Source organism: Pipra filicauda, unplaced genomic scaffold, assembly GCF_003945595.2.
Source record: "Pipra filicauda isolate LSUMZ 115617 unplaced genomic scaffold, ASM394559v2 scaffold365_size864120_pilon, whole genome shotgun sequence".
Taxonomy (NCBI): Eukaryota; Metazoa; Chordata; class Aves; order Passeriformes; family Pipridae; genus Pipra; species Pipra filicauda.
The window spans coordinates 171,753-188,800 of NW_024104493.1; the positions used below are offsets into that span (position 1 = coordinate 171,753).

Consider the following 17,048-nt stretch of genomic DNA (forward strand, 5'->3'; position numbering starts at 1 on the left):
GAGAAGTAGGTGTGACACAAGAACGTGTTTCAGGCTGTTTGCTCTGTTTAATCAGAAACTAATTCAGTGGATCAAGTGATGGGTGAATAGTCCCATATCAGTAGTCTCAAAAGACTTAAGGTTCAAGGACCTTGAAGAACATTTTATTTCATAGACTAAAGTTCTTGTACTGTGGTTCTTGCATGATTTCCTTTACTTCAAGATCTTTATGAAAAATATTTTATTCTTTTGGGGATTTGTTCTTTAATTCACAAAGTCTGTTTCAGTGGACATGATTAACATTGCAATTAAGCCTTTTGTACTGGGGGTAGGTGGATGGTGTTCTCAATTGTTTGTTTTTTTTTTTCTCTATCCCCAGAAGTATTAGACTGAAAATGGATGACAGTAGTTGATTTATTTTGACCATTTCAGTATCACCTTGACTTAATCACTATCTTCAGTGTGTTATGTTTTGAGGAGAGAAACTTGAAGGAGTCACTATAAGTTCTGCCTTGGTTTTTTGCTCTTCCCTGAGTAGCCACTGGAGAAGAGACTGTTTTGTGTTAGTTTCTTGTGTTGAATTACATAAAATACAACTGCTGCTTACTTGCTTTTCTTCTTTTCTCTGTATCTGGTATTTAAGGGTCTTCTGTTCACAATCTTTATCTGTATCTCAGCTTGGAGAAATAATAGATATTTCTGGAAAATATTCTTTGCTAACTTGGTTGAAATCTTGAGTAGCAGAACACTCGAGTAGTATGAATTGTGTGTGGGAGTAATGCAGAGAGAGAGAGAGCACTGCATGGGTATGCTTGGGTTGATGCAACCAGTGAGGCTTTGTCTTTGGCCAAAAAGTGATAGCTTTTAGAAACTGTCAACCACTCAGGATGAGTCAGGTGTGTAGATTTTCTTGCAGTTAATTTTCTGTTCCACAAGATGGAGCCAGTTCTTTGGCAAATCAGCTCTGTCAACCAGCAGCAGAATTTGAGGAAACAAAAGAGAATTAAAGTAACTTCACCGTGCTTTATGGTTAAAGAACAGCTTAGGTGCGTTTGAGTGAAAGGAAGAACTATAGTCTCTCAGAAGTCTTTGAAGATGTTGGCCCAAGGTAAGTTTGCTACAGACTGTATTAGAGATGCAAAGCACTTGACTTCCTTCCTTGTAGAATTTCTAATTGGTAACTGCAAGAATGTAAAGTGAAAACTAACTTAATTTCTATGTACCTCTATCATACAAACCTTATTTAGTCTCGACAAGCTTTTTTCCATTTAAAACTTTCTCTCAAACTTATTAGTTGCCTAGCAAACTGGTTTTATGCACACAGTATGGAGGATTCAGAATTGTTTGCTGAGATGTAAAATAGTTGCCCTTCCCATTGACAGCAAATATAAAATTGAAAAGCTGCATGTTTGCTCTTTGTACCCCAATTCAGACCTCTGTTTGCTCTCTGTAAGTTAAGGTGTTTAGGTAGAGTGGGCAGCACCTGTGTTGAGAAAAAGGAGCATTTCAGTATTAACTGCAGTTACAGTAAGCTGAACAGATTGTAGTGGACTGATGGAGGGAAGGAAACTCTGAATTATTATAATAAGGGAAGTAACCATCATCATTCTACTTTGTAGTCAAATCTGCAGTGATTTTGTTCCATTGTGGGTGTCTCCCAGTTATGTCTTATCTCTTCTGTTTCTTTTTAGTTTTTTTCTGGTCTCCATTGCCTTTTTTTTTTTTCCTAACATGTTTATTAGGAAAACAGGTTCTCCTACTCCTGCCCAGTCTTGCCTGGTATTGTATAACCTTTCTCACTAATTTCCTACTGCAAGTGGAAGCTGAGTAGAGGCTGGAGTGTGGACTGAGATGTTTAAAACAGTTGAAGGATTTTTATACAGACTAATCAAATGAAGAGATAAAGCAATGTTTTACACTGTATTGACTGCTTGGATTCATATACAGTTTCACATGTTTTATAATGCTGATAAAAGTACCTTTTCCTCAGCATTTTAAAGGAACAATATTGTGTAAGCTGTGTTTTGTACCTCATACAGTACTGTGCGTCTGCCGATGCAAAATAAAACTTGAGCAGATGCAATAAAACTTAAACCTTGGACTTACAAACACTAGTTTGCTTTGTCTTGTGTTTTCTTTGGAAATGCACTATACCAGCTTCAGCATTACCATTCCTGTCATTATTCTTGACCAAAGATCTATGTCAGATGTACCCACAAAAAGTTGGCTGTATTGTCTAAAATTGCATTAGCAGGGTATATCAGCAATGCTGTGAATTGTTGTGGCTTCTTCAATCAGCTTCTTTCTAATATAGTGGAGTATAACACCTGGTCCTTACGGAGAGAGTTAATGGGATTGGGGAAGAAAGCGATATGCAGCGGTATGTGCACAAGCATTAAGCACGTGCAAGATACTAGTCCAGTTTAAATAATATGAAGGGGAAATCTGCAATCAAAAATTATATCCTGAAAGAGGCAAAGTGTGGAGGAAAAGTGGAAAAATTTTTAAAATATGTTGAGAAAAAACTTTCCCTCACCAGAGGATATGTAAAAAATTACGCCTTTTTCACGAAATTCGCACTTTGTTCATTTTAGAATGAAAGAATGGCATATGAAGTTGGATAAGTTTTTCACCAATTTAAAAATTGGCTTGAAATCAACTTATGTGAAGGCTTTTATCTAAAATTATGTAAATTATTTTCAAGCTCTTTATTGCTTAAGTTTTAAACAGCTGAAGTCAGTTTTTGAAATGTTCTCAGTTTTACAGCTACCAACTAGCTGTAGATATTTCTACAAGTAGGAAGAATGTTGGTTCTATACAATAACTATACTGGCATGGAAGTCTACTGTAACTGGAAAAAACCTTTAGTTTTTTTCTTAAATTCACAAGTTGCCTACAAATTCTGAATACTTCAAGATAATAGCAGGTTACGTTGTTTTTGGGTGGCTACATATTTCTTTCATTCTTAGAGCCCAAATGGTCTCTAATAGAGGACTCCTTAAGTACTCTAAATATGTCACAGTTAGGGCTGTTTCCTTGAACCTGATTGAATTCTGTTCTGTGTTCAACACTTGATGCACAGTTCCTGAGTATAAGGTAGTGTAGTAGCAGGTGTGATGGATTGACCTCAGTGAGCAGCTGAACACCAACCCCCACCCCCCCATCTCTGCAGTGGGGAGAAAATAGAAAGAAGGTGGGAAGTCTTGTGGCTCAAAATCATGGCAGTTTAATAAGGAAGGCAACAGCTGTGCATACAAATGAAGAAGAGAGGATTTCATTCAGTAGTTCCCATCAGCAGGTGGATTTCAGCTATGTCATGGAAAGCAGGGTCTCAGCTTGTGTAGTGGTTGTTTGCGAAAGCAGATGCCATAACCACTATTGCCCCCCTTCCTCCTCTCTTTCCCCCAGCTTTTGTTCTGCAAAATAGCATAATGCCATAGGGTTTGGGATGTCCATTTGGTCAGTTGGGGTCTGACTGTGACCCCTCCTGGCCTCTTGCCTACTCCCCGCCTACTAGGTGGGAATGGGAAAGAAATCCTTGAATTTGTGCAATCACTGTCCAGCTGCAGCATTACTGTTTTCAGCACTGTTTTGGTCTCAAATCCAAAGCACATCTCCATAGAGGCTGCTATGGAGCAAGGTAACTCTATCCCAGCCAGGCTCAGTGCATTAGGAAATGTCACTTGGTATTTTCCATTTAACAGGCAATAGCCAAGACTCCAAATTAATTTTTGTGAAACCATATGACAGCTCAAATCCATCTTTCTGTTTAGCTCTTACAAAAAACTTGCACTTGTGCTGTGTTTAAATTTCAAATCAAAATTAATCACTTCTTTTTATTAAGGCAACTGCATTACAGTTGCCAGTAAAACTAACTATGCACAATAAACCTTGTGGGCTTAAAGATCTAACCTAGTTATTTTAAGGGTTACTTAAATTATGAATGATCTTACACATTCAAAATCTTGTCTTGATTTCTCTGGAAGATAGCACACACCTTCACAGCCACCTGTTAACTGAAAAGGAAATTTAAATCCAGTTGGTAGATTGTATATAGAAATATAGAAAAGAAAGTTCAAAGTGAAGAAACAAAAAATTCAGTTCTCTCATCTTGGAAGCAGCAATCTGGCTTAGGATTGCTGAAGTTTTTTCCTTTGTTCAGCCAGGCAGTGTTTCAGGGACTTCACAGTACTGTAGTGTATATAGTTTAATATAAATATTGGTCATTTTCAGTCCTATGGCTTTTTTCCTTAATTTAACTTCAGCAAAGGACAAAAGAGGCTGAAAGTATTTTTAACCAGATACCTTCATCTTAAATGACTGAAGAAATGACTTGAAGTGTATTTTTATATTGGAGTGGTGCAGCAAGCTGTTGAAGAGCAACTCAGCTCTTCTAGTAAAAAACGTGTATTCAAATGGCTTTCAAAAGAAAAAAATTACAATTCTATTAAAGCTTATGTCAAACATGACATAAGTATTTCATTTCATTATTTGTTGATTGAAGTTGCATTGTATAATGTAGTTCTTGATACGTAAGGTAGCGTTACTACTGACACGTAGAGGTGTTTTAAATAGTGTAAAATAGCAGTCATCAAGATTCTTAACGTCCAGTCTTCGTTTCTGAAGCCAAATGTACATCTTCTGAATTGGCTACCAAAATACATACAGCAGATAAACCAGGTTACTCTTGTAAATTTTTTCTGAAGAAAACCAAATGTATCTTTAAGGACCCAGAAGACAAAGCCTCTGAGTATTTTGATTAGCGCAAAATATTTCCTGTATACAGAAAAAAGGATCCTGACTTCATAAAGAATTGGCAAAACTGTAAATTTTTTATTGAATCAGTCCAAATTACCTTTTAATGTTTCTCACACAGGAAAGTTTGCAGACTAAGCTTTAGTTAACTGGTTAAGTCAAGCACAGTTGGTTTGATGCCCACACAGAAAACATTTTCTAACAACTTTTGCCTAGTGCTTAACTGTGCCTGTAATCGATTTGTATTAATTAAAACATTTTTCATTTGAAATGTTTAATATTGCATATTAGTCAGAATTCAATTCAGAGGCTACACATGAATATTTTTGTCTGGCCTCAGGTTTGCCTGTTATTCCACTGTTTAATTTGTTTCTTTATTGCTTAAATATATTTGATTTCCCCAATTTATTTTATAAATAAGTACAAATTAATGAAATCTGAGCTTCTGGGAAAATATAAAACTGCTTTTTTTCCAGGAAAAAACCAGCTAATTCACAAGATGTATTATAATCTTTCTTTTTGTTAACAAAGTTTTAAGTGTAATATTTTAACTACAAAGTTAATGATCTCTGTCTTAATTCATTAAAGTAGTCTTCAGTCATGTCAAGTCCTCCTTCCAGTCTTATCTCATTAATGTTGAACTTACCTATCTGGGATCTCACAGCTGAGAAAGAACCTGAAGAACAACACGAAACTCATGTGATGTGTAGTTGTACAAACTCATTTGTGGTAAAAAGTTCATAGTGATTGTGTAAACACCTTATAGGGATAAAACCATGGACAGCATATAGAAACTAGAGATAAACACCTGCTGTCCCTGTAGTAACCACATCAAAACAGACTTGGCTTTTTAGCAGGCACATCCATGGGTTATTGTTTGGGGAAAAAAATGGAGAAGCTGTTGGGCATACAAGACTTTGTCTTACCATTTTGTTTCTAAATCATCATGGCTACATTAAGCAATTGCATAAACTGAGGTACTTGATCTGCAATGGAGTGGCTAAGGGTTTTCTTTTATTACGTTTCTTCTGGTATACTACTTTAGCTGAAATTTGATTAATAGGTTGAGGCAGATGACCTGCAAAAGTCTATCTTGAAGCATTAAATCTAAAAGTAGTATAAATTTTAAGTGGAATCTTCCTGTAATATAAATCTACCAACTGTAAGGGGCGGTGTATTATGCATCTGTAGTGTTTTATAGGGGAAAATATAAAGTGCAGATTAATAGGTTGCTAGTTGTTGAACTATTTAAGACACATGTTACAAACAGTCTGACCATTGTTATCTGACAAGTAGTAGTTTTAATGTAGAACTGCCACTTGTGTCAGTTTTACTGAGTAACTGTTAGATCTCTTGACCCCCAAAATCTAATTTAATGATAGTAGCACTGATTTTGAAAACCGCCAATCATGTTAATGATTTTGGTCTTAAAGGTCAGGCAGTGGACATCAAATGGTCTAACTTTTTGAGATCTCGAACAAGATAAATTAAAAGCAAAGTGATTACCCAAAATACAGACAATATTTCCACTAGTAGGAGGAATGCTTCCTGCAACCAATCCGGAGATCTGTGAATGTGTCTTGGGGTTTCAAATATCAATTTGAAACCCCAAGCTGAAAGCTGAAAGGATTTTTCCTGCTTCCTTATTTTGGCTGTTGCTGAACAGTGCTTGCACAGTATCAGGGGTTTTCTTGTTTCTGTTCTACTCCCCAGAGTTGAGTGGGGAGCAGAGAGTTGAGAGTTGCAATCTCAGCTAGTGATGGGTGGGCAAGAAATTTGGAGGAGATGCAGCTGGGACATCTGCTGACTCTAACTGACCACTCCATGCCATGTGAGGATGTGCTCAGCAATAAGTGCTCAAGGAAAGGAAGAGGAGGAAATTATGTTATTGGTTATGGTGGTGTCATCTAAAACAAGTCTGGTGTGTACTGAGGCACAAAGTGGTTGGACAGCTGCCTGCCTGCCCATGGGAAGTAGTGAAGAAATCCTTTCTTTACCTTTTTTTCCCACCTTTGTTTGTGTGTGATTTTTGCTTCACTTATTAAAACTGTCATCTCAGTCTGCAAGTCTGCTCACCTTCCTTCTCTTTTCTCCCTGTCCTGTTGAAGAGAGAGTGAGTGAGCAGCTCTGTGGGTGTTTGGCTGGGGTCAAACCAATGCAGCCCTAAGCTAAAGATTGAGAGAGGGAAGAATAAAATTCTTTTGTAGGTCCCAGGAAAGTGTTCTTATAATATATTGATTTTGAAATGCAGAAGTTGTGTTAGTGGTGTAGATGCATAACTGTCATACAAAAGCAGAAAATAATTGCTTGAAATGTTTTCAAGCTCTTCAATGTGTTTTCTTGCTTTTGGTGGTTAATTATTTAGTCTTTGAGCTCAGAACTAGATGGACTTTAAAGCGGTGCCTTTAACAGTGGTGATGTACAGGACTGGAATAAAATTATATAAATGTGTTTAATTAGAGACTGCATAGTAACTTCAAGTGAAACATTCCAAGTGTCACTGCAATAATTCAGGCCAACATACTTTAACTGTGTCTCAGCATGCTGGCACAGCTGAGAAATGATGGAAAGGTTCATAAATCAACCTGATTCTGTGAGAAAATCCATCAGTTTCTGAATGGCAACTCATACTGTAGTTTAGGAATCAAGGGTACTGAACATACTCATTTTTCCACCATTCTTAGTCATGGATATTTTTATCAGTTGATTTTGCAAATTGGTATAATCATTCCCTAAGACCTTGCGTGCTGCTGTTCTAGAGTCAGTGCTGTATGAGGTATTAAAGGATTTGTTGCATTAATATAAGATTGCTCTGCATTTAATTTCAAGTTAAGTACAGATGCATGTCTTAAGAAGCTTTTAATTGGAGAAAAATTAGCAACTTCTATTGATGTCTGCTGATGCTTGCATCTGAGGCATAGCCATAAGGATTATTCAAGATGCAAGTAAAATCCTGTTGTTGCTAGTAAACCAACTTTCTAAAGTTTGTTTATTGGGTTTTTTTGGCATGGGGAGATGGACACAATATATGACTTTCTAGCTTAGTCTGGCTAACTAATGCTCTGTGACATTATTTAGAAGTAGAAATCTGTGAATAAAATTGTTAACAGCAGAGATTGTTTAAAGTAATACATATCCTAAGGACACTGCTATGAGCCTTTATTCAAACTTGTTGATTCAGATTATCAGTATGGAATTATGCCAAGGAAAATCTTCACAGTATATGGAATTTTGAAAATAACTGATTTATTTCCCCATTCCTCTTAGGTCCAAGATGGGCCTCTTGGAACACTGGTGTTTTTATTTGCATCAGATGTGCGGGAATACATCGAAATCTTGGGGTCCATATATCAAGGGTCAAGTCTGTCAACTTGGATCAATGGACACCAGAACAAATACAGGTAAAATATCTTAAATATGTTTCCATTTTGGCAGGGATGCCAGGCGTACTTTTGAAAGGATTTGCATTTATCATGATGCCCAAGTTAAATGTTTTGTAAACACAGTAGTTCTTAACGTGTTATACTTCTGCTGTAATGACTTTAGGTTCCAAACACTTCAGAAATTGGTATTCTACCTTCCCACAGGGACTCAGGAAGCTATTTCTTTGTTGTATCTGTAGAAAATGTGTTGTAAGCCTTTTCAGTAGTTGACAGTAAGGTAGCATTCACACATCTGCATCATTCCTGGTTATGTTGTTTTGGTGCACCAAGCACTGACTTTTCTAGGCATTCTCCAGTCTGAAGCCTTTTTTTGCCATCAGACAAATTTTCTTACTCCTTTCTTCCTGGTCTGAAGAGCCATCTTGAGAGATGAAAGCCTGTCTTTCCCAGGATGGGTTAGTTTACGCTGTAAACAGCATCAGTGTTTTTTGCTTTTGTCCAGCAAGTCTTGGCCGGCAGCCCTCCTGTGCCATGGTAGCATCTCCCAAGGCATATGGCAACAGAGAGATCTCCAAGTTAAAAGCCTGTAGTGTCATTTAAGCACACCAATAGCATTCTGACTGTTTCTGGATTTAAAGTATTGATGGACATCAACTAACTGTTTTCTACCACTTTTCCTTAGTGCATGCAGGAAATGGGAAATACTAAAGCAAGACTACTCTATGAAGCTAATCTGCCAGAGAACTTCCGAAGACCTCAAACAGATCAGTATCCTTTTTGTTTTGACTTTCACACTGAAATGACTTTCAATGCAATTTAGGTGTTATGACTGTTTCAAGGAACTGCTACATTTGACAGCTCATCTTATTTATTTCATTGATATTGTTGTATAAGAAATGAGAGTGGAAGTTGAGAACAGTTCAGAAAAGGTTTAAATTACTTCAGTTATTGCAAATCTACTTTGTAATGAGATTTGGCAAGCCCCATTTATTTTTGCTTTCTGTAGAGGTGACTTCATAAATTCCCTGTATGTAGAAGGTAGAGTGATACTAGAGAGTTCTTGAATAGTCTATCTTTCCTGAGTAAGTGTCAGCTGAAGTTAGAAGCATTTGATCAGGAAATAATGAGCTGAATGGTAAAGTAAATAAGCCATTGGATCTTACTTAAGTGAAGTATGGATTTCTTTCTCTGGGTGACTAGCATGGGAGTACATAAAAAAACGCCTAACCTCTCTGATGGCCACCCCTTGTGTTTGGGTGTGGTTGTCACTATGTACCTGGAAGGAAAGGGTTGGAAGAAAAACTGTCTACCGACAATAAATAACTTTTCTCAAAAAAATACGTTTTTTTAATTTACTGAATCACTAGGGTAATATATAGTGGCATTAACTTAGATTTGTATTTTTCTTGGTTTAGTGAAGTTACTTCATCGGTAGGATTTGCTTCACCTGATCTTCCTGGAACTCTTTAGCTGTAATGAGATCCTAAACACCTAGTGTTGAGTGAGCTGAATCTTTCCCCAACTCTCTTTTCCTGATGCTGATACAAGCTACAGGTGCTGATAAACAGACTTAATTGTAACTGGATCTGAATATTCTCCTATGTCCAAAAGTGATTTTGGTTCTTCTGTTTATTAGATTCTATGCTCGATATGCTATGCTGGAAGATTTTTTTTTTTTGGAAGGGTTAGACTACTTTTTATAAAATGCACTTGAGCAAAACAGATGCATTTTTTCATATTCTAGTAGCTTTTGAATTAAACATCCATCCCCATAAGAAAAAGTAACTGGAACCAGATAACACTGTAGTATTCTAGCTGTAATATTCTAGAACTTTATTTCAACCATAGGACTGAAATACTTTGACTGAAACGTACTCAAAAATGGATCTTGAAGATGTATATTTTATTCTTACTGCGGCTAACTTGAATTCACTGGTGCTATTGCATGAGAAGCAATAATGCTTTACTCTAAGCTTTTCTTGTCAGATCAAGCCCAAAGTCTAATTTTTAGACTTTCAGAAGTAGGAGCAAAATTCCTTTGTTCACACTGTATACTTAATTATGTACCCTTTTGAACAGTTGTCAGCTTCTGAGTGGTGGACTTAGTCAACTGAATATATTTCACTGCTTGTGTTTTCTTTATTAAAACTGCAGTACCAGGACAGGTGATGCCAACATTTTCTCTTTTGTTTCTCAATTTCCCCATAACTTGGCATCTACTTACCTACTTGGCATTCATGACAAGCTGTTGTGCTATGGGTGGTTTTTGTCCTTCCTCTTTGCTCTTTGTATCACTACAAAATTAGCTTTGTATATCACCAGTGTTCTGGTTATGAATATTCTCATGTTCTGAATGTTGTTTTGGATGAACTATGAAAATGTTTTGCATGTAATGATCAGTTTTGTATATATTCATCTGTATTAGTGTGTAAATTCCTGTAGCACTATAATATACTTATATTTTTTTAGGTAGTAAAGTGAACACACAGGAGAAATGTGTATGTGGCATCTGCACAAAATCTTTTGCTAAAGATCCCTGATCACATCTGCTTCCTAATCACAAGACTGACCTTTTTTAAGCAATTTTTTTTCTTCCATTGTACTTGGCAGGGATGCTGTAGTGTAGAAGCTAACTTTGAGCATCATTGTGATGGTTTTTTCTATGGCAGCTTTAGCTTCCTGTTGGAAAATGTTTTCTTCCAAGAATAGAGTGAATATTTTTTTTGTCTCTTCATTTTACTCAATTCTTAAGTTTTGGCATCTGTTGAGGTTGCTTAAAATTTTCTTTTGTTAGCCAGAACACAGTAGGTTATTGATCTAAAGAAACTTAGGCATGGTCCAAAAATTCATGCATATTGAAGGGGGTAACTTGAATAAGGTGGATATTTTTCAGAAATAAGCCCCATGAAATCTAAATACTTATGATTCAATGTTAATAATTTTTAAATTAGACCTTTCTAATTGTCTGAAATATCAAGTGTGCATTCTTGGCAACTACTAAAAATACAGAAATACTTATGCAAAAGACCTAAAATATCTAAGCCTAAAATATCTAAGCCTGTGCAACCAAAACTTAGAACACTTGACAATCTGAATGTGGTGTCTGAAAATGTTAATTGTGGCAAATAGCTAAGATGTTTTATTTGAAGAAAGATTAGTTTGTTCAAGGGTATTTTATAACAGTCAAGTTTTGAATCTTTTCTCTTCTGTACTAGTTATATTTTAGTACAGTTATCCAGTTGCAGCCCAAAAGCATGGAAAAAAAAATTAAATTCCCTTTCTCTATCTTCTCCTCCCACTGAGTTAATATAATCCAATAATTTGCACTGCAGTTTGGAAATAAACTTTTTGAGGGAACCCCATTAAGAATTAGCTACATCTGTAAAGTTGTGGGAGGTGCATATTACACAACTTCCATTCATCTGTGATTTAATAATATACGTTGATTTATTTTTTTTTCAAAATGACAGTATAAAGGATAATGCAGTATTAGTACTAAGATAGTTGTATATTCAAAGTGCTCAAGATACCCTTTAGAATTTAGATGTATTTGGAAGGAGGTAGAAAAGAATGTTTTGGGTTTTGTAACTTTTATGAAACAGTGTCTTCAGGTGATACTTGCATACTGTTTGAAACTAAATGTGATTTTTGACAAAATAATTTGGTGCACAGAGTGAAGGGACCGAGCTCAGTGTTAATCTTAGAACGTAGTATGTGGAGCTAAAGTGTCTTTCCAAATTGCTTTGGAAGTTTAAGAGGCAATGAGTCTGAGCTTCCACAGTTGCAATTACAATTTTTGAATGGATAATCCCATTGCTGGACAAATTAATTAAAATTTATTCTACAGATACCAAAGAATCAGCTTTACTAAAGTTAAAGTGTTTACACTGCTTTGGATGAGCTGCTTTTATGAAGCTGAGAGAATAATTGAGGAAAAACTAGTTTTCCTTTTTGTATTTGAGCTGCTGAGTTGCTAGTTCTGGTTTTCTACATCAATATACTTGCTGCTATTGCCATCTTTGCTTTAATACTTTTTATCACTAGTGTTTTAGTTTTGTTTCCCTTCCACAGGGATGTCTGTTGTAACAGGAGACTCTCAAGGAGGACTTTTGGATATCTGAGAGCTGTTTATTATAAGCTTTTGATACATGGTGTAACTTGTGCAAATCAGAGAACAGATACATACGTTTCACCTTTTTTTTTCTGAAGAGAAAGTATTTTTTCCCAAGTTAAGATGGTAAACTACAATTATTTACCATATATAAGTACTGTTGTTCAAGTATTTTTAGTACTACAGCCAGGTAGATTATAAATACCAGGTGAAAATGTCCTAACTGTGGTACACTGAGAAACATATTGGTTTCTTAAAAGATTAAACTGATTAATTCTCTGGAGTAAAAAGAAGTTCATTTTGGACACTGCAATAGCAATTGTTCTGTGTAGAGTGATTTGTTCTGCTGTTTTAAAACTACGAAATGAGATGCAAGAATCTGATGCAGTTTTTGAATTTGAATAACCGTGAGCTTTTTAGGTTAATGTTACTATTTATCTGAATGCGTATTTTCCTTAAACTAGCTACTTCCAGAGCTGTGGAGTTTTTCATCAGGGATAAGTATGAAAAGAAGAAGTATTATGATAAAAATGCAGTCAATGCCTTCAATGTAAGTAAACAGTTTCACTGAGAATTCTGTCACTTTTTTTTTTGAAAGCTACATAAGAGAAATGTAGGAAACATTATATATGTTGTCTTTTAGAGTCAAAACTTTTTGAGACAGAGCTAACTGCTTTCCTCTGTATCTCTTGAAGGTTATTCCTAGGTTCTATAAGTTTGACAAACATTGTCTATTACATTCATAACAGCAGAGTGTTATGATCCAATAAGTAGCTTGCTTACGACTCTTTATATTCTGTTTTCCTCTTTCAGTGATGAGTAGTTCTTTAGCAGTATACTTTGAGTCCTTTCTAAATATATTTTTCCATGTTATGGAGATAAAATAGTATGACTCTTCCTGGTGACATTGTTTTGCCTCATTCTCTGTAATACCCTTATGAGAAATCCTAGTGTGTGTCGAGCCCCTCTTCTGCTGACTTCCAGACTGTTGCTTGCAGTGAGGTGCACTGTAGTAGCACACAGGCAATATGGTGAACCAGCTGTTTAATCAGGTAGTTGTGTGTTCACTGCAGTAAGTTGGTGAGGGCTTTTCTGGCAAAGCAGTTTTGACAATGTCAGCCTTGGCTGAAGTTCACAGGCTTGTTAGTTTTTGATTGGTTTTTGATACATCTATTTCTGTGACATACAATCTAGTTAATACATTTTTATTTATATATTTGTATTTATGCTGAAATATTATGCATGAACATAATACAGCTATACCCAGATAATGTAAGTATGGCCTAACATGTAGCTTACTTCTCCATCTTACTAGGCGGTGAACTTGGACAGTGAAGCAAGTATAGGTGTGGGCGTAAAGAGTGAGAGTATATGCTGCCTTTCTCATCTGAGAAAGTGGATCATTGAATGATGGTTTCATTTTAGAAGGGAAAAAAAAAAGCAAACCTGGGAACTGCAGAAGTGTATTTCATTAAGCATTGTTGAAATGGGGGAAAATTGCTTCACTTAAAAGGTAAAATACGATTGAGGTTTGAATTACACTGTCAGCTACCCTTCTTTACTTTTATTCCAAAGTAGAAAATAGGAAGAATAGTTTAAAATTGTACTTCTTTACAAAGTTCAAAAGACTCCAAAGATATTTCTAAACAGAGAATTTTAGTGTCTAAGTTAGTAGTTCACTGCTGCCTTAATATGTTCGAATGAGTAATCAGATTTTGCTTTATCGTGTTGCAGTCTAATATGAATCTCTGTCATAGCAGCAAGGATAGAATCCAGACAAGCTGAAGAGATGGATGTTTCTGCTGAGTACTTGCTTCCTACTTGGGTTTTTCTTTCACTGACTAATGTAAATGGCATAATCTCTTTTGGATAGGAACAAAATCCGATTATGAAATATTTTAGCAATAGATGACTCATGCATATTCACAGTCACCTGCATTTCTTCAAGGCCACCAAACATCGGGCATTGGAATGGGCTGCCCAGGGAGGTGGTGGATTCTCCATCCCTGGAGGTTTTTAAGATAAGACTGGATGTGGCACTTAGTGCCATGGTCTAGTAACCATGGTGGTAGTGGATCAAGGGTTGGACTTCATGATCTCGGAGGTCCCTTCCAACCCAACTGATTCTGTGATTCTATAATTCTGTGATCAGGTTTGACCTGGGCAGTCTGAAATCACAGTTATGCTGAGATCCTAAAAGTACAGTAGCACCTACAGTCGTCGTCTGGTGCTTATATTGGGTTACATTTGTTGGTCCTGGCCCAGCTCACAGGCTTGTGTAGTGCTGTGACTGGTATTGTATTCAGTGATCATCTTTCCCTGACAAGGAAGAGGAAGAAAAGGTGAAGCTGAGCCTGCATTCTACCTGTCTCCTACTGACCTTTTCTCCTCTGGATACTGTTGTCAGGGAAGATGACGCTTCCAGCACATAGAGAGGTCTGCGGGAAGTTTGAGAAGAATGGAGTGAGGAAGGGAGTTCTATGGAGTACATGTTTCCATGCCCCTTTGCAGGGTGTTGTGACAATTTCTAAAACTTTATTTTGCAGTCCTGATAACATCTGAGACACCTTCTCTCTTCCTGCCCTACCAGAAGGTGGCTAAAATTCCCTGGGAACTGAGGGGCAACTGTGGAGAAAAGGGGATTTTCCTACTTGTAGCCTTCAGCCCACCCCCGAAGTGTTTTGGTAGCATCAAAGCACTCGCTAATACAATACTTTCAGGAGTAACAGTAAGTGAAAACAGTTCTTGTGAACTGTTCTAAAGGGGTGTCAGTGCTACACCAGGGCAAGCTCTTCTGGAAGATTTCTTGACTTACTGTTGCAGAGAGCACCTTGTGCCTATTTTTAATCAAAATTAGCACTGTTGGGGTGACATGTGAGCTTTTTAGGACCCTTTTCATTATCACCTTTGAAACAGAAATACTTTCTGCTTGGATTAGTACCAATTTAAGTTGGAGATGCATATGTATGTTGTAATTTGGTAAAATGAATCCCTTCTGGGTATGAGCAGATAATACAGAAGTGCAGAAACAGGCTGCTATGCCCTAAGGATCACTTTCCTTAACGTGGTAATTTCACTGAAGTGGTATTTAAAAATTTAAGGGGCTTTCCCAGATCTCATCCACTGTTACAAGTTGATGGTGGTGAAAGCTTCCTGTAGCATAAAAGTTGTTTTGAACAGATAATCTTAAAGCATGCAGTACAATATTTCTCTTAGGTTAAGTTTATCGAGTTCATAAGCTTTTCAGGTTTGTCTAACAGTACATCTCTGTTAATGTATTCCGTCTGTTGGAGCCCAGGAGTATATGTGAAGGTTCAGTTTTTGGTTGTCAGAATTAATGTATCTTTTGTTACAAATTTTTTATTTCTAATTCTTAATTATATGAGATGTTCTGTTTTCTGACAAGACTGTTGTATTACTAAATTTGGTTTTTAGAATTGCACACTACAATAACAAAATTAGCTAGAGCAGAAACCAGTAGTGCCATCAAACATGCAGATAAAAAATATGCAAATATGAAAAATTAAATTATTTTTCTTGTGGTTCACTGAAAAGCAATGCAGAATAAAGCTATGGGGGAAAAAAACACCTGTGGTTTTACTGACTAGTTACATTTTAAATTGAATAATGCAATTAAGTAAAAATCAAATATAGGTTAGAATAATGCTGACTAAAAGTAGCTTGACTTTAAAAAATATTTAAAATCTATTAAAATGTATAGGTCTCAGAGTTCTCTGGTCCATCATTTTTGGAAAAATGTGAAATGAAAGTTCTGTAATGCTGCCCAAGTGCAGATGCAGGTATCATCACAAACAATCTCTACAGCTTTTAGTACAAATAAGTGTATAGGGGAATGCATATGGAAATTGCCTTATTCAACGTGGATGGTGAATCAACTAAGTAGATTCCAGATACTTTCAGTCTCAAAAATTATGAACTGGTACAATCTATTCTACTACATGAAGTGGGAGTATATTATCACGTCCTGACAATGTTTTAGAATACTAAACAAAGTTTCTGTATTTAAGAAAGTGTGTGAATTTTGTATGAAGCAGATGTTTTCTATGGCTTAAGTTCACTGCAGGAACATCTTTCACATTTTCCTAAGACATTGTGTATAATTTAACAAGTGTGAACTTAGGCAACTGGCTAAAATGTGATGTTCATTAAGAGATTGTGATGGCACACCTTCCAGAAAGTTATCTTAAAGGAGATTAAATCTGTAACACATTTACTGCACTAAGTATGTTATGTAGGCACCTTAAGATGGATAAACTGGGATATGACAGGGTACGTGAACGGTAAGTTTATAGTAGCTATCATTCTGAAGCATTCCGTCATTGTCGCGGAGAGAGGTTACCAGTTACCCCTCCCGCTATTGCAGCAACCCTAGTGGGTTTTTCAGTGGTCTGTGAAAAATCTATGAATTAAGTGATATGAAGTATTTTTAAAATATGTTAATCAAGATAGGCATCAGTAGGAAGCACTGAAATGCTATACAAGAATTATGACTTGAAACAGGGATAGTGAGTGGAGTTTCCTGTATTTCAGTTTATGTTCAGTGCCTCTTGGTCCTGTTCCTGGATACCACAGGCAGCAGTCTGTCTACCTTAGTCTTTGCTCCTTACCCTCTCCCTGCCCTTCCAGCTTTCTCTCCTCCAGGCTAAACAACCTGAACTCACTATGCCTTTCCTTGTCTGAAAGGTGCTCTGGTCCTTTAAACATCTTATTGTGCCTTTGCTGGACTTGCTTCAGTGTGCCTATGTCTCTCTTGTACTTGTGAGTCCGTGATGCTGGCTCATGCCCAACTTATCCACCAG

The 17,048-nt window shown here is 36.6% G+C and overlaps 1 protein-coding gene across 1 annotated transcript in view; it reads left to right on the forward strand.

The window, feature by feature from the left end:
- SMAP1 (small ArfGAP 1) overlaps positions 1-17,048 on the forward strand; it is an 89,016-nt gene that overhangs the window by 18,400 nt on the left and 53,568 nt on the right. The window contains exons 2-4 of the mRNA XM_027711207.2: positions 8,002-8,135; positions 8,800-8,885; positions 12,703-12,778. Of these exons, the coding sequence (XP_027567008.1) occupies positions 8,002-8,135; positions 8,800-8,885; positions 12,703-12,778 (296 nt within the window). The remainder of the gene's footprint in view (positions 1-8,001; positions 8,136-8,799; positions 8,886-12,702; positions 12,779-17,048) is intronic.